The sequence below is a fragment of the Solanum verrucosum genome, unplaced genomic scaffold, assembly GCF_900185275.1.
Source record: "Solanum verrucosum unplaced genomic scaffold, falcon-dt-bn FXZP01000217.1, whole genome shotgun sequence".
Classification (NCBI taxonomy): Eukaryota; Viridiplantae; Streptophyta; class Magnoliopsida; order Solanales; family Solanaceae; genus Solanum; species Solanum verrucosum.
The window spans coordinates 442,964-464,982 of record NW_026020032.1 but is presented as its reverse complement, the minus strand read 5'-3'; the positions used below and the strand labels follow the sequence as shown (position 1 = coordinate 464,982).

Below are 22,019 nucleotides of genomic sequence, written 5' to 3'. Positions count from 1 at the left end.
TTATATCATTCAAGAGCTTCTTTAGTCCTTTTGATTAGTTGCTTCACAAAAAATTGTAGGTGTGGCAAGGTAACAGTCATGGTTTAAGTGGATTGAGTACATGATGTTTTTCCAATCTTATTTCAACAATTCAGTCCGCTAGTGATATTGTCTATTTTGGATCTAAGTTCGCACGACCTTAAAACACGTCACTAGTATGTAAGGTCAACTTACTTATATATACAATATCTCTCATCTGTTTTGTTAATGTAGGACTTCTTATCCTAAATTGGAGTGTCACAAATACCAATTCTTATGGATTTAGCGTCCTCGTTGAGATTTGTCCTACCACATTGAGTTTGTCTAAACTCAACACTGAGATTTGCCCCATCCTATTGAGATTGTCTAAACTTAGTTGAACTTTGTCTCACATATCACATCGAGAGTGACTCTATACCATCTGTAACAATCCAATCCGCTAATGATATTATCCATTTTGCCTAGGTTGTACAACATTAAAACGTGTCACTGATGTGTAATAAAAATATATTTTCTCTAATAGTTTAAGTTTTTAGATGAGTAGATCACACACTTCAAACATAATGACTTTTGATAGAGAATCCATTTTCATAACTTTTCTAATCCACCTTTCTACAACATTCTTATCCATGATAGTAAAAAAAATTAAAACAGAAATAGATATTAAGGCAAATCTTTATTTTCTCTTTAGTATTAGGCCAAATCTATTTGAGAAAAAAATTGGGAAAGTAGTTGCTGACATGGACAAATAAGAAAGGGAGAAAATAGTACCAAAAGCACTTGCCTTTTTACTTTTGGTTTTGGGTACAGAATCAAAAAAACAGCAAACAAACCACGCAGACCTAAAAAGAACAAAACCAACTCTCCCCTCCCTCAAACCAAATGTATCAAGATTTCTCTATTGCCACATACAAATTTGTGGCTACAAATCCCTCTACCTTTAGTGACGTGTCCACCCCACCCCCCACCTCTAAAACCCTTTTTCTTCTTCATCTATAGTCCTCATAGTCCAAAACTTATAAGACACCAAACATCAAAGAAACAAAACAAGAAGATAAAAATTTGTTCCCATCTTACCCTTTTTCAAGTAACACAAACTACTTTGATTTCTTTCCCCCCTTTTGTGTTGTAACAAAAAAGAAGGAAAATCAAGAATTGAGAAGAAGTGTCAAGAAAATGTCTGAAGTTAGAGATCCTGCTATTAAACTGTTTGGTAAAACAATTGGTATGACACAACAAGAAACCAATTGTGTTTATCTTCATGATGATCATACAACCTCATCCCCTCTTTCAATTGATGATGATAAGGTAAATCTTTTTACCAAATTGTTTATAAATATATCATGAGTTAATAAAAATGGAATTTGGGTCACCAATTTTAGTTATAAAGTTTGAAACGTTATCTTTGATATATCTATTTGACCATAAAATTTGATCAAACTTTTAAAAATATGATCTTTTTAGGACTTGTCTCATTTTTTTTCAAATAAAAGTTCAAATTTTCCAGTTTCAACTTCAAAATCTACGACTAGACGGAGTTTTAGTATTTGGGTGAGTTTTGTTTTATGAAAAGATTGGATCTTTCTTGATACCATAGCTTAAAATGGAAATGTAAAGAAAACCAGTTTTAGGAAAGACCCTGTTTTGGGAATTGTTTTCTCATTATTTTTCTGTATTTGAATTTGGAAATTTACTGTTTTGGGATTATATTTTATTTTATTTTTTCAATTTAGATACCATAGAACTCTGATGTTTGATCTGGTGATGTTAATCAACATTTAAAATATATATATATATGATCTTACTTTCCAAGATATTTTTTTTATATGTTTTTGGAGTTAAGTAAGTTAAAGTTGTGTAATTTGGAAAGCACAAGGATTATATGCCCTGAAATATTCAGATCCTGAGGGTGTAGCGGAAACAGTCTCTCTATCCTAAAAAGATAGGCTAACGTCTACGTACATCCTACACTCTTCAGATCCTATTTGTGGGATTACACCGGGTATGTTGTTGTTATTGTAGTTGTATATATTCAGATCCTCTGCCTTGTAAAACTTTTGTATTTATGGTGATCATATTGTTATGTTTTTTATCAAGTGGAATTGTTAACAACTGCTAGGAGTGGAGATTTAGGCGTAACTGCCCGGATCGTTTGCCTTGTTCAATTGCTTATGCTAAAATGATGAGATCGTCGTCTTTTCAGTGACGAATAGTTTTGATTTGTTGTGAGAGAGCTCAAACTGACCTGTTTTTTCTTGTCAATTGATCAGATCACTTTAGAAGGAGAATTTACACAAAGCAAACAAGATGATGAACTTGTCGATCCAACTGCAGACTCGTCGATTGAACCAGAAACATCATCTGGTATAAGCGATGACATCAAGATGCAGGATGCAGATAAAGAAACATTATCATCAAAATCTATCGAGGAGGAGGATTCGAGTGAGGAAAAGGCACTCAAGAAGCCTGATAAATTGATTCCATGTCCGCGATGTAATAGCATGGAAACAAAGTTCTGTTATTACAACAATTACAACGTCAACCAGCCTCGTTACTTCTGCAAGAACTGCCAGAGATATTGGACTGCTGGAGGGACAATGAGAAATGTGCCTGTGGGATCTGGTCGCCGAAAGAACAAGAGTTCTTCCATTTCAAATTATCCTCTTCAAGCAGGTCGGGTCGAAGCAGCATCTCACGGAATGCATCTTCCTGCTTTAAGGACAAATGGAACTGTCCTTACATTTGGATCAGATAAACCCCTTTGTGATTCAATGGTTTCTGCATTGAACTTAGCTGAGAATTCACATAATATGAATCGAAATGAATTCTATGGATCCGAACGAAGAATGCCTGCAGTTGGGAATGATCAATCAAATGGAACTTGTAGTACAGCCTCAAGTGTAACTGACAAAGAAAGCAGTGCTGGTACTCATGATTTAGCAAATTGGAATAATTTCCAGCCATTTCCTCCTCAAGTACCGTACTTTCAGGGCGCTCCGTGGCCTTATTCTGGCTTTCCAGTATCATTCTATCCAGCAACACCGTACTGGGGCTGCACCGTAGCAAACCCTTGGAACGTACCTTGGCTTTCTTCTGATCAATCATCAGTCCAGAACAACAGTCCTACTTCACCAACATTAGGAAAACATTCTCGGGATGAAAGCAAGATTGATCCATCACAATCACGGAGAAGAGATGCTAATTTGCAGAATAGAGAAGGCGAGAGATGTGTACTGATTCCGAAGACATTAAGGATTCATGATCCAAATGAAGCGGCTAAAAGCTCTATATGGTCAACACTAGGTATCAGGAATGAGAAGATTGATTCGGCTCGTGGTACAATGCTCTTCAGTGCCTTTAATCCAAAAGCTGATCATAGAAATCGCGAACATGACACTTCTTTTGCCCTGCAAGCTAATCCAGCAGCCTTGTCTAGATCACTTCATTTCCGCGAGAGCACACAATGATAAGACTTACAACATGGTTCATGGTTGCCTAGTACCAATCATTGATGTTAGTGCAGCTAGCACCTAATCATGGAAATAGTCTCTTGAAGAAATGCAGTAAAGCTGCGTACAATAGACCTTTACCTTTGTGGACTGGCCCTTCCTCGGACCCTGCGCATAGCGGGTTCTTGTGTCTAGGAGGAGAAGGAGACAGTATGCACAGAGTCTTCAAGTTTTATAGTTTTGCAGTACTATGTGTTACCTTGTACATTGACCTGTAGAGTTATTAATAGATAGAGATAAATAAGATGCAGCTGAAGTTTTTACTGACTTCTCATATTGATAGTTTTATTCTGAATATTTACATTATTTTTATGATACTAAATCTATCATATTAATGGGCTTTGTACTTCTTGCAAAGATTCACTTTCTTGGATAAGGAAATAAATCCTATTACACTCTCCTAATATTATGGTTACTTTCACTAATTATGTTGCTCAAATCCTCCAAAAAGGCCACCAACTTATATCGTATTTTCAAAAAATTGCATAATTTTGAAAGATCTAACACACATCCGATTTCATTTTTGAAAGATCCGAACAACATAACTTATGTTGAAAGTAAAGAACATCAAAGGTTGTTGTATCCGACAAAAGAACATCTATTTCCACAAAAAATACAGATTTTTTGTATTCAATGTTTATATCCCAAAATATGTGTTGTTTCATACAAATACTTATTGTTTAACCATAGTTAAGCGTTATGTGTTCTCACTTTAATTTGCGGCTGTTAAGATTAACTAGTTTGACATAAACACCAGATATATATTGACAAAAAAATGAAAAGATCCATTCTAAACATCACCACCACCAAGTATTTAAACTTCAACCACAAATCATGATAATTTTTAGGGTAAACATTATATTAGGCAGAGCATATAGGGTCAGCAAACAAACAGCTCATTGAGAAAAAGAGAAAATTGACTATAAATTGGACATTTTAGGAAGGAAAAATAACATAAGGACATGTCAGGTCCCCCAAATTTTGTGTAGATAAAGTAGAATTTTTTTCTTGATAGAAAAAATAAAGGTGTCAATGCATCTTTCACTTTCATGGCAAAAAGGATCTATTCTTAATTCCTTACATATGCTAAAAAGGTGGAAAATTTGAGGATAAAGTTCTCTTTTTCTTCTTACTTTTTGGTTTCTTTTTCCAAGTATATAACTTTATATTATAACCAATGAGAGATAGACATATAATATATGGTTTATCCATTAGTTGACAATAAGGTAGATATATGTCATGATTTGAATAATAAACTATACATTAAAAATATTTAATGTTGGACCGGCCAGTTGTATGTTTTCCTGACTGTTCTTTCAAGTTAAGACACCAATATTTTCATTACCCCCATTAGCTTTTTGAACCACATATTTTCTTTAAAAAATGTGTTGTTCTATGGGACCCTAGACCAAAGTGCATGTTAAGCTTTAAATTACTTTTAGTTTCTTGGATCTAATTTTAGTGTTTTTCCTTCATTTAGGACATTTGTTTGATTTTAAAGAGAACCTCATTTAATTAGAAATGCATAATATTTGTGTAAATGAGAAGAAATTTTGGTGGACACGTGAAAAGAAGATGTACAGATGCACCAGTAAGGAAATGTGAAAGATTGACTATAATAAATTGTAGGAGAGATAGAGGTAGATCGAAGTAGAAAGGGAGTGGGGGTGTTGATTAGACAACACATGACACATATTTAACTTATCGAGGACATGATGTAGATAAGAAGATGTGAAGGTCGAGGATTAGGATAAAAAGGTAATAGGTAGTTGAATATTGTTATAGTACTTTTATGTAGAGACATGGTCTAGTCTCTTCTTCTTCATAGTTAGTAATATTAGTTTGTATTCGGGAAGTGTCTTTTTTTCCAATTTTACTATTACATGTTGTTTCATTTGCTTTGCTCATCTTCCTATTGACGGTCATTACTTTACTTCCATTACTACTTTGATGATAACACTTTTTTTGAGACAAAAATCTACCGAAAACAATCTTTCTACCCCATAAAGATATATAGACATAAGATTTACTTATATCATATCCTTCCTAAACTTCACTCGTAAGATTACACTAAATTAACATTCAATGTTTATATCGAAATAAAATAATTTAACCTTTAGAGTAACAATTAAAGAGAGAATATATATATATATAAAATGTATCATTTACCCATAGCTTTTTAATAGATAAATGAATGTACGCAAGACAAATGTGATGAAAAAAATAGAATTTGAGTCCAAGCCTTTCGCAAGGCTTACTCCACTTGTGAGAATTTTGTTTTTTTGAATCTCCTCATTTTAAACTAAAGATAGGTAAAATGTATCAAAATATTTTTTAGTTTTATGATCTTAAATATTTTATGCGTAAAGTTAAAAAATAAAGAATTCCCAAAAAGAAAAGACACTCTTTTTTAAACAGACTAAAAAATTAAGAAAAGCTAATGGAAACAAACGAAGAAGGAAGTTAGAAGTAGTTGTAATAGATCCATATCAACTTCTAATAAAGAAATGGCCCAAGCCCTGCAACCTTTGAGCCCTATCAGCCCATGCTCCAAGACCTACTGAAAGAGCCCAAATTAGACTAGTTTTTGAGAGTCTCACTCACAAAATAATTATTTATATTTTAAGCAAAATACATATTTAAACATAATTTCAAAATTCAAAAATTCAAGTTTCGGGGTGATTGGACACTCACATAAGTTTAGGGGTATAATTAACAACCCCTTTTTCTTTACTCCTTTTAACCATTCAATTTCACCTTGCTTCTTGATTAATTATATTGGAAGTCTGTTCTGACTTTGATATCATGTAAAAATATGAAATTTCGGTTTAACTCAACCAAAAAAAAAAAAAATTATAAGAGGATGATTTTCCAAGTTAATAATAGAAGATGAAAGTACCTATCCTTCACCAATGTGGGAGACTCAACAAATACTTGCACTATGATAGGAAGTACCACTACTCAACAAACCTCAAAAAATAGCTTTATCGCTATATCAATATAATTTAACTATTTTATCCTGAGAGGAAATAATCTTATACATCCGATACTAGGAGAGAGTTTTTTTTTCTTTCTTCGGAAGAAAGAAACATTAGTTGGATTATCTTTATTTGAAACGTATACAATTTGTATTGTGATTATATCATTTCACTATTTTAATCTTCATATTACTAATACACATTGTTATTCTTCATTTATTTCACATAAAATAATATATACACTTTATATAACTTATTTAGGTACTTAATCATTATTTAGGCAATTTTTAAAAATCATACAAAATTAGTTAGGCAATTTTAAAAAATCATACAAAATTAGTTAGCACTTTAGTTTTTTTTTTCTCTTGGTATTGGTGCAAGTAAGGACCTTGCTTGATTTTGTTGCATGGAGGGATGGAGTGGACAACAACGTAAGAATAATGTGTTGCTTTCATGTGAAGACATTACTAGGTACGTAACGTACGTAACATGTAAAATTGCATGTAAAACTAATAAAAACTTGTCAAATATCAAACAACAATCTAAGGGTTCAAAATGTTGGTGTCTTCCGGCGGCAAAGTAGTGGTGGAATCAAAATTTTCAGTAGAACATTCAAAATATGGGAAAAAATAAACACACAAAAAGCTATAGGGGATTCAATATATACTATGATTAACAGTTTCGTCGAAGAGATAAATATATAAAGAATAATCAGATGTGGAAAATGCTTCTTGACATTGTATATCATATTATATATTATGTATATCAGATATATCACATTTAAACTTTCATGAATACCAATATAAAATTATATAAATAAATATGGTTATACACTTCTACTATATTAGTTCATCATTATAGAATATATTTAGCTCTCAATATGAGGATTTTAACCTCTGTTATTTCTTAGTTGCTTAGATTAATTTTAGAAACTTCCCTCCTTTCTTTTTATTTCCTCTTCTTCCCTTGGAAGATTTGTTACTAGTTTGAAATAATTATAACAATGAACTCTTATATTTGTACGTATAATCCCATTTATCCATTTCGGGTGCTAGCTCATAGTTCCTTCATTTTAACTGTTTCTTGTAGTAATTAGATTACAAGTGTACACGTAGCTCGCACCAGCGACGAATTTAGAATTTATAAAATATCACTCTAAGTAAACAACATAACATTCGATCAAATGCTTTATTGTAGCAAAACTACCAACAAATAGTATCATATCAATTCAACGACATATTTATACATAAAATATTTAATTTTAAAACGAAATTATGAATTCACGTACATCATATTTTAACCTATAAATTCACCTCAAGTAGCATAACACATGTCCCGTGTGTATGTAAAAAGATGAAATATGTAAGAAAGATGATTAGGTCAGTAAAAGCATGTGTGTCACAACTCATTTGAAACAGAAAGTTGAAACATGCACATTTTGCAATCTCTTTCACTCACTGCTCCACCAAATTTTATGCGTATTACAGGGAACTACCTGTATACATGCCCCCCCCCCCTCCACCCCACTACCCCCGCACCCCCTTTCACCTTTTTTCACTTTTCATTATTCATTCTGCGGTAATTTATTTGTCTTACTTTTCCGCTTAGTCCGTCTTTATCATAATGTCTTTCACTTTATCCGTTGCATTTTATGTAGAATTATTTGACTTGACACGGTGTTTAAGCAAAAAAAAAAAAATTTTAAAACTTGTGGTTTAAAACAATTCTTAAATATTTATGTAGTTGAAAATCATTTCACTAAGAATAAAATAAGTATTTTAAAGTTAAATTGTTTCTAATTATAGTAAGATGGCCTTTTAGTGGGATGGACTAAAAAGAAAAAAAAATTCACATAAAATGGAATAGAAAAAGTAGCTTTTTAAAAAAATACTTTAATTTTGACTTTTCAGACGTATTACTATGCATTCCACCTTGCATACAAGATATCAGAATCACACAAAATTTGTCAAATTTAAGGCAATAAACTTCAAAAAAAAATTATAGGTCTAAAAGTTTAAAAAATATTTAATTATTTTTAAAATTTTTTGTGTATTCAAATTGGGACAAAGAAAAACTATGTATGTATCTTACATAGTGCATAATTTATCTTAAATACCTTTATCCAAATTCTTAGCTTCGCCACTCATGATACATGTGAGTTATAGAAGCGAACCCTAAATTTGAAGACGCTGGTCTTTGAGTGTACCAATAGTACCTTAGTTCATGGGTGCACTGTTTACTATATCTTAGTTTCGGCAAGTTTTTCAAAACAGATATACATATGATATTTTTCGACGTTAGCGGGTGCACATGCACCCCCTCCTAAAGGTGTGGGTGCGGCTCAGTATGTGACATTCTTTTCCGACTAAATCTGAATTCACATACATGATATATTGTTGTATGATGAGAGGGGAGGGGGGAGGGGTGGTTGGGTGAGGAATTGTCTTGTATTGAACTGTTGGAACAGTTCCAAATAAGCACTCTCATGTTGGTGACATAAAGATTCTGCTGAGGCCAATGTATGTTTAACAGTTACCATAATTGAATGCATAAAATAGCAACTTATATAAAGTTTTTGGTGTTCAGGACCCCTGAATTTCTGCCTGTTTTTTTGGCAGGCTCATGAGAAAAGGATGTCTTCAATTTCCCCACTTTTCTTGCTTTACAACCCCCCCCCCCCCCCCCCCCTTAAAATTTAATTCAATGACCAAAAAATTATGAACTTTATTGTGGTCACACTATTTGATCTCACTACTAAAACAAATGTGAAAAAAGGCAAAGAAGTGACAACACCTTGTTGTTAACAGTTTGCAAAGTGGAGTTTTTTTTTATACTTTTTGATATTTCAGTGTCACAAATTGACACATAATAACAGAATGAGAAAACTAAAATACTTGTTACATGCTCTACTAATACTGTTACCATCTCATTGTAAAGACTCAAAAGGTGGGGGGGGGGGGGGGGGGGATTGGGACCTTTTTCAATTATTCAAATGGCTCCTACTCCAAGAAAGTCTATAAATGGTGGTGTTGGTGGTGCAATTGTGGTATTATCACTGTTGTTGTTGCTTCTTTTGTCCTCTTTTACTAGTCCTTGTTCTGTTGATGATGATGAAATTTGTGTAACACAAGGAAACTGCAAGACATACTGTGATTGATCTTGTTGCATACTATTCATCATCATTAATGAATTAGATGGATGTTGGTGGTGTTGATGAGTAATTTCACTTTGCCTATCCCAAGATCTGCCTGCTTGTTGGTTTAGAATATTCATCATCTCATTCCCACAATGACCTTCAACCAAATCAAGAAAAACCAACATTCATAACTAACCATAAAGAAACATACAAATTTGTCTATTGTGTCAACCTTATGTTGCTCTGACTCTCCAAAAATGATGTCGCACCGTGTCAAATCCTTCAAAAATACACTACTTTTCAAAAAATTAACACACCCGTCGATATTTTTGAAAAGTTCGGGCAACATGAAGTTGCAAAAAGCACTAATTCAACACGCACCCGCACGCACCCGTCGACATTTTTGAGGAGTTTGAGCAAACATAGTTTCAACTTGAAATTGCAAAAAGTTTAGATTTTTATCATGTTCTAAATCAAGATTCACTTTTTATGACTTCAAACTTCTAGAAACTTGTATTTTTTTTCAAGTTCAACCAAATATGATCCAAAAAGTGGGAGGAATTTAATGTCAAATGAAACAATTGTTTAAAGTGAAAGACAGATATATATACCTGCAGGTAATGAGTCAAAAGGGGGAGCACAAAATGGTGAGTATGGAGAATAGAGAGGCACATTATTGGTGCTACTAGGAGTTGCTGCTGCTTCTCCAGCAGAAGCAGCCATGTGGGGTGAGCCATTTGGTCCATAAACAACCCAACCATTTGGACCATCATTATTCATTTTCATACTACAAGTGGCAGCAAAGTGGTTAACAGAATTTTGGCCACTTGAATTTTCTACTTCTTCAACTACTGTAGTTGTTGATCTTCTGTAAACAAATTGTCCCATTTTTCTCCTCCTATAAGCACTTGATTGTTCTCTATATTTTCTAGCCATTATTACATGCCAATGGTTCTTCACTGCATTGTCTGTTCTCCCTGGAAATAGTCTTGCTATCATTGCCCATTTGTTACCATACAATCTATGAGCAGCCATTAATCTTTCCTCTTCCTCTTCACTAAATGCCCTTCTGTTGATTCTTGGATCTAACTGGTTAAACCATCTCAATCTACAACTTTTTCCTTCACACCAAAACAAGAAGAATAAATGAAAAGGGGGCATTATGAATCTTGAAAAAAGATACAACATCTAACATAATGAAAAGGGGGCATTATGAATCTTGAAGACTAAATGAGATTTCTCAGGATAGAGTATACACAGACGTTAGACCATCTTGGGGAGATAGAGAGACTATTTCCGATAATCAACTAGAATCTTGAAAAAGATGAGATTTTTATTTCTTACCTGACCTTCCTTCTAACTTTTCTGCAATAAGGTTCCAATTCTGAGGGCCATAAATAGCAACAAGTTCTTTAAGCTTAGCATCTTCAGCTGGTCTCCAATGACCTCTAGCACAAAGCTTTGATTGTCCATTCTCTGTTTCCTTGCCATTATTACCACCACAACCACTACTACTACTATTATTATTACTGATAAAAGTACTATGCATTGTAATTGGATTCTCTTCATTGAAACAAGAAGCATTAAGATCAATAGTCTCATTATTTTCTTCACTATTTTGGGCTTCATCAAGACTCTGAGAAGAAAAAAAAGACCCCCCTTTATTCAAGAATTGAAAATCCCAAGAACCCCTCCTCCTCCCTTTACCCTCATCAAGACTTTTTGGAGTGTTTATAGAGAGTGAATTCATATCAGCAAAAAACATTCCCATTGAAGTACCCATAGGAGAACAAGAACAAGATGATGATGTTGATGACATGAGACTTTTTGTGCTTAAAGATTTGATCTCTACAACATTCTTGAACAAAATTCAAGAAAATGAGATAAAGGAAGAAACTTGACTACTATTTCTATATCAAGAAAACAACCCCACTGAAGTAGCTAGCAACCATAGAAGAAAAGCAACAAGAACAAGAAAATGATGTTGATGATGACATGAAACTTTTGGTGCATAAAGATTTGATCTTTACAACACTCTTGAACCAAAATTCAAGAAAATGAGATGAAGGAACAATCTTTACTACTTTTTGTATATCAAGAAAACAACCCCATTGAAGTAGCTAGCACCCCATAAGAGAACAACACCAAAAACAAGAACAAAATGATGATGTTGATGATGACATGAGACTTTTGTTGCATAAAGATTTGATCTTTACAAGATTCTTGAAGAACAAAATCAAGAAAATGAGATAAAGGAACAATCTTTACTACTTCTCTATATATCAAGAAACAGATAAAAAGTGTGTGTTTTTTCTTCTCCTAACAGAAAACCTCAAAAACCTCCATTTTTTCACAACCCCTTTTTCCCCTTTGCTTCTTCTCTGACTCTTTTGAGGGATTTTGTTATTGTGTTTGTGTTTGTGTGTGCTTTTGTATGTGTGTTTTGACAAGAGAACACATAACAAACCTGATGTTAACTGACCCCAAATGGTTACCCTACTTATATAAATGTATAATATAAAGTTAAAAACTATTTTCTTGAAGAAACAAATAATGATTTATTCATTTATTTATTTATTTCATTTATATCGACAGCATTATTGCTGCAGCATGTCTGAAATAAGCAAAATTAAAACGTTTGATATGTGTATATTTTAGTCACATAGGACATTTTTCTTTATTATTATTATGTAGTTTTAACTAGGACATTATATTATAATAATAATGTATGAAAAAGGGGCTTTTAAGAATGAGTTGTCGGTCAACTTTATTAAAAATGTAGTACTAATTCTTAATCTCATTTTAAACGATTAGAAAGGACAAAAATAAGACATAACATATGTTTGATGAAATAATAAAAATATAAAATATAATGTGTTTGTTTGAGCATGCAATTTAAAAAAGAAATAACGACCTAAAATTTATGACATTATTAAAGTTATAATTTTGACTTTATAAATTCTAAATTCTAAAATAACAAATTTAAGTGTTACTCCCTTCGTCCCTTTTTAGTTGTCCACTTTAGAAATGGCACACAGATTAAGGCAACAATGATTAGCACAGTGAAGTTATAATTTTACCCTTATGACAACTTTTCACTTCAAAATTACAACCACTTATTTGAATTCAAGTGAAATAAATTGGAGGGAAACAACATACACTTTTACAATTTTCAAGAAGTGTAAATAAGGGTATAATAGGAAAAAATTTGTTGTCCTTTCTTGATTTGTCAAAATAGACAACTAAATAGGGACAACCAAAAAAGGAAATATGGACAAGTAAATAGGGACGGAGGGAGTAATAAGTTATATTCAAATTCTTAGTTTCCATACCGACTTATAATTTAAGATAAATTATATTTGTTTAGTTATAATCATCTCATTATATATATAAAAAAAATCATATAAAGTGGTATGAAAAAATAATTATATCCTCTCCATTTCAATTCCTTTGTCTCGAGTCTTTTCTTTTTAAAGGCTAATACTCCCTCCATTTTCTTAAATTTCGTTCTAAATCAAACTAGGTCATTCTTTTTTAAACAGATGAAGTAACTATTCTTTATCAATTTTATTTTTTTTCACATGACATATTTATAATCATAAGAGTAAAGAATATTTAACACATTTTTTACTTTAAAATCACAGGATTGAATTATTATTTTTTAAATTTCTATCTGTATTAAGTCAAAACAAGATAAATAATTAAAATAAATAATATACTAGTAGTAATAATTATCAAAAAAGCAAAAACATGTCACTTGCACGTGTGAGATTGAGTCAGAATTTCCTAATATTGTTTTTTTGTTATTGTAATTTTATAACAATGTTGTCATAATCATAGAGTAAGGTAGGTGTTGGGGGGTGGGTGGTGTGGTAGGGATAGAAATGGGTTTTAGGCTGTCTCACTCAATGCTGACATGAAAGACTCATATGGGGTTCATAACTGCTAACCTGGTTTCTTACACCTCTAAGACACATCAATTATCAAAATGAAGCTTTGTCACACCCACCCCACCCTCTTTCTTCACTCCAGCTAAACACCAACTCAAATTAAAAACTAGTCAAACTTCCAGCTCAATCTATATATCCAATCAATGTCCTCTAGTTGTTTTTTACTTCTATACAATGTATTATAGGTAATCGTTCATAAAGAGTGAGATTAGTATCACGCAACTTTAGTTTGATGGTAAGAATGTAATATTTGATGAGTGCATGTTACGTTGTAGGTTTGAAATATTATTGTTTAGTACTCTATTTGATAATAAGTAGAGAAGAGTAGAGGGTGAAGTCATTATCGATTGGGTTTTGGACGGTGCGATAGTGAAAGGAATTTCTCCATTATTGAAGATAGAAATATGGTATTAATAAGTTTGGGAACTTTGGTCTAGTGGTAAGGATGAAATAGGTAAGTTGATATTTAAGTGACCAGAGAAAGGTAAAGGTATACACATGACTAGTTTGAATTTTGAATCATGTGTTATTAACATTTAGAGATTTCTCAATTTTAAGAAAAAATTAAAAAGTATAATTAGTACCAAAAAACATAATAGTATTACAATAAAAAACTATTTACACCTTGAACGGTGATCAAGTTAAATTTTTTACTAAGAAGTATTACAATATAGAAAAAATTAGACATACGTAGAAAATTAAGAGAGATAACATATAGTATCTATGTAAAACTAACATAATTAAGGTGCACAGACTCTTTCACTTTTAATGTTGTATTTGTATTGAATTTCAAAAATATATTCTCTCCATCCATTTTTACTTCTTCAATATATTAAAAATAGTTGCCCAATTTTACTTGTCCAGTTTTAAAAAAATCAAGAGATAATTTTAATATTTTATGTCTATTTTATCCTTATTATTAAATACTATTATTTTTTAAAAATCTAACACGTACCAATTAATATTTTTTTTAAATCCACGTAGAAAAGAAACCCTTTAGTAATTAATTTGCTGTTTTAGTACAGTTGATAGCTTTCCCATGGACACATTTGGTAAATTTGGTAAGAGATTAGACTTATCTATATAGACTCATCAGTTAAAACCTTTTTTTTTCTTTTGGATAATCATGTTCAGAATCTTTACTTATTCTACTCTGCTTAAACTTAAAGTTGAGTTGTTTGATTGTTTACATCACTTCACCCTTAATATGAGGTCTTCGAATTTTGGGTACAAACATTTTTTTGTTGGAAGGGTCACTTTCGAATGGACTCTGAAATGTATAATTCGAATTTAGTCGGAGCTCTAATACGGACTTCAGATACTGGGTTGAAAATAAAAAAAGTATTCTAGGTCACAATTTGATACTCTTCCACTGTGCATCTTTACTTGTCTATTTTGAATTTTACACGTTTAAAAAATAATTACTAAAAATATTTTATCAGAATATTCATATTAATTGATGGACATTCTGTCACGACTCAGACCGTCGTGATTGACATCCACACTAACCGTCCGATGGGAGAACCACTACTACAACCCAAACTAAGCAACTAAACCAAAACTAAGGCAATTAAGTTACGAAAGCAAGTTAATTAACTAAACAAATGCGGAATTAAATACCTAGAACGTAAAAGTCATTGTACCAAAACTCTAACAAGATTCATAAGTCTAAACGAGAAAATCATCTAAAGAACTAATCTAAGTCTGAATATGATGGACTAGACAAAAAAGAGAATTTAAGGCAGCCCGGAAGAACTGGCTCACCCTTGAATTCGAATCAACGATCATTGATCTTCTAAACGAGGTCTGTCAATAGCCACCGAAAGATGTCATGTACTCAACAAAAATAAGAGCAAGTGCAGTATCAGTACACAATCACAGTGTACTAGTAGGATCATGCGGCTATCCCACTAAGTGTAACATACATTAGTCAATACAACAATATAATCACACGTACATATCGAACATATACAATATCAACATATACGAACAATGAACAACTTCACGATTCTCACATATCACAGTTAATATCAATCATCATTAGATTTGAACGAATTCATCACAAGTAGATACACAACACAATTCAATGGTCCTCTCACGGAACCCAACTCAATGGTCCTCTCATAGAACCCAAATTCAAACAGTTAGCATACCTGAACGTGGTATTCGATCCCATATTTATGCCGAAACGTGGCAATCGATCCCATAGTTATGCCGGAACGTGGCAACCGATTCAAATTAGTTATGCCGAAACGTGGCAGTCGATCCCATATTTATACCGAAACGTGGCAACCGATCCAGTTAATGTGTCGGATCATGACACCTGCTCATTCAACAAACCATAATCACAATGTATATTCTCCACAATCATACAACAAGAGATGATTCATGGCATACAATTATTCAATTATTCTCATTTACAACAAGTGTGATCAATAATGCAGTATTCACATACATACATGTATCATAATGAAGCAAGAACAAACATACATCACACAATCATAGAATCACAACCATCACCTACTTCGAAACAAGCTTGAAACCCTAAGAAACCTGATCCTTCCCTTTTCAGATTCGTTTCGCTTGTTCTTGGTCAACAAATAATCAATATAATGCAGGAACCAATAAACAATTATTAATTACCCGAATTACCAACAAATCTAACAAACCATAGATCAACCCATGATCCCAATTATCCAATTAAGGGATATTTCCACCATAGATTCAAGATCAAAACTCTCCCCCATCAATATTCACCCCATTATGTTATGTTCTACGGATCGAAAATTGATTCAGGGAGTGAAAAACTTACCTTTAACCTCAAGAATGGTGAAAAATAAGTAGGAATCGCCTGGGGTTCGTTCCTTAGCTCTAAAAGTCGAAAAGTGCATAATGAGGTCATTTAGGAGTTTATTAACGACTTTAATTCGCGTCGGGCCGGCCACAACGGCCACTACCCCGCCACAGCGGTGACGCTAGAGCAGCAATAACTCCTGCCAAAGCAGCATTCTTGAACCAGTGAGCTTTTCGTTTTTCACCTACGATTTTAAGTCTCGTCGTACCCGCCACATCGACCCTAATCCCGTTGTAGTGGCTCCGCCAGAGCGGCCAAACCTAGCGCCAAAACGAAACAGAGAGCTATTTAAAGAATTTCAAAATTCCCTTTCACAACACACTTCTAACTCACGACACTCAAAAAATACCCTTTGCGCTAAGATCGATTTCGGGAGTTCTACTCGCTCGAATTCAGTTTCGTAAAGTCGTACAAATTCTTTAACAAGTTAACCATCTACTTATGCAATCAAAACCATAATCACTCCACCCGATTGTTACCAGATTTCCCTACACCTTGGTGACTCCGATTTTCTTCCAATCTGGACAAGGTTGGGGAAATTCAAATACCATGAAAAAAGTTTTTTCGGCCCCAAATTTTCTCCCGTTGGCATTTCTATAACGACAAACCCGGTCGTTACACATTCTTAGGTCTTGCGAAATAATTTGAAGATTAAGTAATTAATGTTAAAGGTTAAAGAGAAAAGAAAATTATTATGTTTTCTAAATATGTTAAAAGGTGACAACTAAAAAATATATTTTTAAAATATAAGACAAATAAAAAATGATTGGAGGGATTAGTAGAAGATATAATTAAGTTTCCAAATTAGGCATAAGCAAATTGATTATATGAGTGATTATCAAAAGTTGCTACAATCATTTTCATTCTTGTTGCTATATTAGGACTTTAATATATTCTTTTTATATTATATGGGGAATTGAACACTGTGGTGTTGTTGGGATTTGGAAGATTTATAGTAAAATTTTAAGACCTTTAGCAGTCAATTAGTATAATTATTAGCCCATCGAAGCACTTTATATAAGTTAATCAGATTATAACAAGCTAACATATTGAGTTTTTTATTAATTAAAAAATAAAAATATTTTAATGCAATATAGTAACTCTATAGTAATTCCTCTATTCATGTTTACATGTTTATATTCAACACATATTTTTCTTGCTGAAAAAATATTTTAAAAATTAACAGAATAATTTTGGTGATATATCAATATCACAAATAGAAGTTAGTGTGCGGAACCAAAACTTTATTAAAAAGTTCAATTTCTACTCTATATATAAATATAATTTAATCATATAAATAACCTAATCTTTTGTCGAGTGATTTGATTCCACCCGATAATTCATAAAGAGCTAGTAAATTATGGTACTTGTTTCTCCTATGCTAGCTTGATTCTAGTAATCTACTATATATCCCATGAATCAATGATGAAATGTCACAACAAAGCAACCTAATTCATTTGTCTTTTATTTCTTGTTGATTATTGTATTTTTATTTTTGTTTTGTTGATTATTGTATATTGAAATTTGAAATGTATCCGGTGTCTATTTGTATGTAACATCAATGATTAGTCCATCCTTCTTGAACTTTTTATTTAAAGGATTTAAATATATATACTATTCCCACCGTCTCATTTTATGTGATATTTTTCGGATTTTAAGATTCAAACAAATTTATCTTTGACCTTAAGTTTTTCATTATTGAATTATCAATTATTGTGACTTATAGTAATTTTTACGTAGTTTACAAATATATAAATTTCAATTTAAAAAAAATGAAAATTACATGTGCAAATTTCCGATCAATTACTTAAATTGTTTGACTCTCGAAAAATGAATAGTATCACATAAATTGGAACAGAGGGAGTATCAAAATCTCTTTATAATAATTTTATTTATTTGAATTATTTTAGTTGTCATAATGAAATATTATTATAAAAAAAAATTGACTATACTAACATTATACAAAAAAAAAATTAATATTATATCAATACGATTTTACTATAAAAAAAAAAACGTATATTTATGATAAACTATCTTTTAATTTTTTCAACTAGAAAAGTAAAATAATTAATTATTTTTAGTAAATTCTATAAGTAAAAATGGACAAAAAAAAAAGTAACATTTTAAATAATTTAAAATAATAATATAACAATCAAAGCACAAAATTTCTTTGTTACGATTTTTGTAGAAAGATGCAAACAACAAAATAAAAAATATGAATGAAAATTTGTATCTTATAAATTTTACTAATCATAAGTCTTTATATATGCACAAACATAAAATAGCAGACTTCTCCTTAAGAAAATTTACTAGAAACTGAATATTCTACTAAATATGTCACGACCCGAGCCTACACCCTGGACGTGGCTGGCACTTGAAGACCATTGCTGGTCCCCAAGCGAACCCTCATCCTGGCTGACTACAAGCGGAAAACTGATTCAAGCATACAAAGCTTAAAAACTGAAATAAAAGTTCGTAAAACTTAAATACAAACTTTAAGTCCAAAGAAAACTCTGTATAATAAAATATATACAACTCGCCATAAAAAGGCAACTTTAGTCTTTAAAACATTTAATAAAATAAATGATACAGACTTCTCAACTATACTGACTATCTATGAAGCCTCTAACTGATAAAGATGGAAGTCGGGACAAGACCCACGACATCCTAACAACTGATATAACTGAAAGGTAAATGAAATCCTCCGAAAGCAAGGAGGCTCACCATAGCTAACTCGAACTCTTGGATGTATCAACGAAGCTCCTGTTGATGATCCTGAATACCTGTGTCTGCATCATGAGAAGATGCAGGCCAAATGGCTCAGTACGTGGAATGTACGAGCATGTAAGGGAATTCTAAAACATAAACATAAGCTTGAAACTTGATAAAAAGGAAACATATTTGCCTCTTTTCAAACTTACTCAACTCAGAAGTACTCAAGGATAAGGTACTCAAGGATAAGATTAGATAGTCAACTCAAGGATATGATATTCGACTCAAAGATATGATATTCGACTCTGGATGCTCAACTCTGGATACTCAACTTTGAATACTCAACTCAATATGACTGAACTCATTTCAATATAAAGCAATTTAAAACAAGTGCAATATAAAGAAATAAACTGTTTAAAAACATGTTGTCAAATTTGTGTGTATGCAAGGATACAACATAACTCTGAAATGTATATAAAAATACAATAAACTGATGTATATAAAAATACAATAACTTATGTGGGAGTTTCTCTAACCGACAACCATCACATAAGAGCTATAGTGATGATACAGCGATCTACCTCACGCTGCCAGCGCATCCTATACTCGGCCAAAGGTATAGAACCTGAACTACTAATGGATCCACTAGTCTATGTGAAAAGGGTTCATCTAAAAAGTATGACCCTTTTCTACCCATGATGGCTACATGGTTTATGGGGGCTGTGAGTTGTCTGAACTCTCCCCCATATCGGTGCTCAATACTACTCCCAAAATATACTAGCTCTTATGTTTTAAAAACATACTTTTTTTCTGCTGATTTGAGATAATTGCTCAAAAACTTAGCTCAAAAGCTATCTTGGAAATCTCAGTTTCCCTGCTTGCTTCATTTAGAAAGCTATTACTCTTTTCTGAAAACTAGCTCGAAAGCCCTTTGGAAATCTCAGTTTCCGTTCTAATTTAAATGTGAAAACATTTATAAACTCTTTGGGAATACTTAGTCCCCATATACTTTTGAAGAAAAGGACTTCAAACTTTACTCTTTACTCTTTACTGAACTCAAAACTTAAGTCTTTAAACAAAGTTAAAACGTTTGTAAAAGACTTCTTAAAATATGGTTCATACCGAATTATGGACATGAACTACTAAATGCAAGGTTTTCAATAACCATAGATAGAACTCAAATACTTGGAACTCAAGAACTTCAATGATACTACTAATTTCAAGAATGCTCAACTCAGAGGGTTCATGCGGAATTATGAGCATGAACGACTCAACTCAAGGACTCAAAGATACTTCTCTTCTTAAGACTGCTCGACTTATAGGATTCATGCGGAATTATGGGCATGAACAATTCAACTCAAAGACTTTATGGGTAACATGTAATAGTCCCATGCTTAGAAATATAATCTCAAAGGGGATTAGGAACTCAATACTCAAGACTTAGAACTTGAAGATACTACTCCTCTCAAAGATACTCAACTTCTGGAGTTCATGCGGAATTTATGGGCATGAACGACTTGACTCGTAAGTCTACATAACATTATGAAACTCATGTATGTGACTCTTCTCATTCTCTGACTTACTTCCTCAAAACTTAGTTCAAATCGATAGTTGATCTCAAAGGATTCACAATTGAACTCAAAGGCTTTCTTGAACTCTACTCTTAACTCTCTCTTGAATTTGAATTATGAATTCAAGAGTTATGATTCATGATATGAAGGATCTCAATAACAATATAGCTATTCGATAATTAGGAATAGAACTTTTAAAAGAAACATGAATTCAAGAACTCAAAATCAACTTATCTCAAGAATACTCAAATCTAGGGAAAGTATCCTAGATTACTCTTTTACTGATCTGAAAGTAGATGTAGGGTGTGAGGACGAACTAGTCCAACACTATGATAGCCTTACATACCTAGAAGAACAAGATTCTTGAAGAATCTTGAAGAATCTTTAAAAATCTTGAAGAAGAACTTGATTAGAAGCCTTGAAACCCTAGCTTGAAGGTAAACAATCATGAAGACCTTTCTTGAGATTCTCGAGTTAGTTTCTTAAAATCTCTATAGCCAAAAATTATGATTTTCATGAGGGAAGATGAAAATCTGATTGTTTTGAGCTTTTTAATTAGTCAAGAAACTCGTTGATGGCTTTCTTGGAGGTAAAAAGACAAAAACCGATTATTTTCAATATTTTCCCGTCGGCTAATTCGTAACAGCACTGTATAGGTTACTAAAATAGTCATAACTTTTTACTCAGATATTGGATTGACGTGAAATTGGTGGGGTTGGAAAGTAGATTCAATTACCTTTAATTGGATAGGTTATGGCTCACGTAACTCTTAATATTCTAAGAGATATGATCGTTTAAAGTTGACCTAAGCAGAATCTTACTTCAAAACTTAATAAACTTCAAGAACACTTATCAAGAACTCATCAAGAACTTAAATCCATAAATTTCAAGAACGAAATTACGCTGAATAAATCATGATTGGCGTGTGGGTGAAAGAACCCAACACTATGGAAGCTTACATACCTCTTAGGGATCAAACCCATGGCGAAAATCCGCAACAAGATGCAAGAATCTCGACGAACGCTTTCATCCTTTTTCTTTTCTCCTCTTTTCTCTTCTTGAATTCTCAACTAAAACCCTAGGCGTATTTTAGGATTAAAAAACTGAACCTAATAGGATTAGACCCCTAAAATATTACTAAAAACGAATTAAATCTGGTTGAGTAAGGAAAAGACCAAAATACCCCTCTATATTTTCGGCTAACATTCCTTAACTGGACAGCCTATCTTCAAAAGGTCATATCTCACTCATCCGACCTCGAAACTTAGCAAACTCAGCGGCGTTGGAAAGA

At 32.5% G+C, this 22,019-nt stretch overlaps 2 protein-coding genes across 2 annotated transcripts; one reads left to right on the top strand and one right to left on the bottom strand.

Moving 5' to 3' along the window:
• Nucleotides 1–1,018: 1,018 nt before the first annotated feature.
• On the top strand, nucleotides 1,019–3,567 carry LOC125821475 (cyclic dof factor 1-like). The gene is made up of 2 exons (XM_049500893.1): nucleotides 1,019–1,326; nucleotides 2,289–3,567. The coding sequence occupies exons 1-2, from the start codon at nucleotides 1,195–1,197 to the stop codon at nucleotides 3,483–3,485; spliced, it is 1,329 nt and encodes a 442-aa protein (XP_049356850.1). The 5' UTR covers nucleotides 1,019–1,194; the 3' UTR covers nucleotides 3,486–3,567.
• Nucleotides 3,568–9,493: 5,926 nt separating this feature from the next.
• LOC125821423 (transcription factor MYB3R-3-like) lies at nucleotides 9,494–11,504 on the bottom strand. The gene is made up of 3 exons (XM_049500841.1): nucleotides 10,986–11,504; nucleotides 10,253–10,762; nucleotides 9,494–9,798 (listed from the first exon to the last, which is right to left on the bottom strand). Exons 1-3 carry the CDS (start codon nucleotides 11,458–11,460, stop codon nucleotides 9,494–9,496), a joined length of 1,290 nt encoding a protein of 429 aa, XP_049356798.1. The 5' UTR covers nucleotides 11,461–11,504.
• Between the last annotated feature and the right edge of the window lie 10,515 nt (nucleotides 11,505–22,019).

Coding starts and splice junctions, on each gene's coding strand:
- LOC125821475 (XM_049500893.1), top strand. CDS start 1,195: ATGTCTGAAGTTAGAGATCCTGCTATTAAACTGTTTGGTAAAACAATT. Junction 1,327..2,288: donor TTTCAATTGATGATGATAAG/GTAAATCTTTTT, acceptor TCAATTGATCAG/ATCACTTTAGAAGGAGAATT.
- LOC125821423 (XM_049500841.1), bottom strand. CDS start 11,460: ATGTCATCAACATCATCATCTTGTTCTTGTTCTCCTATGGGTACTTCA. Junction 10,763..10,985: donor AAAGTTAGAAGGAAGGTCAG/GTAAGAAATAAA, acceptor TTTGGTGTGAAG/GAAAAAGTTGTAGATTGAGA. Junction 9,799..10,252: donor TTTTGACTCATTACCTGCAG/GTATATATATCT, acceptor ATTTGGTTGAAG/GTCATTGTGGGAATGAGATG.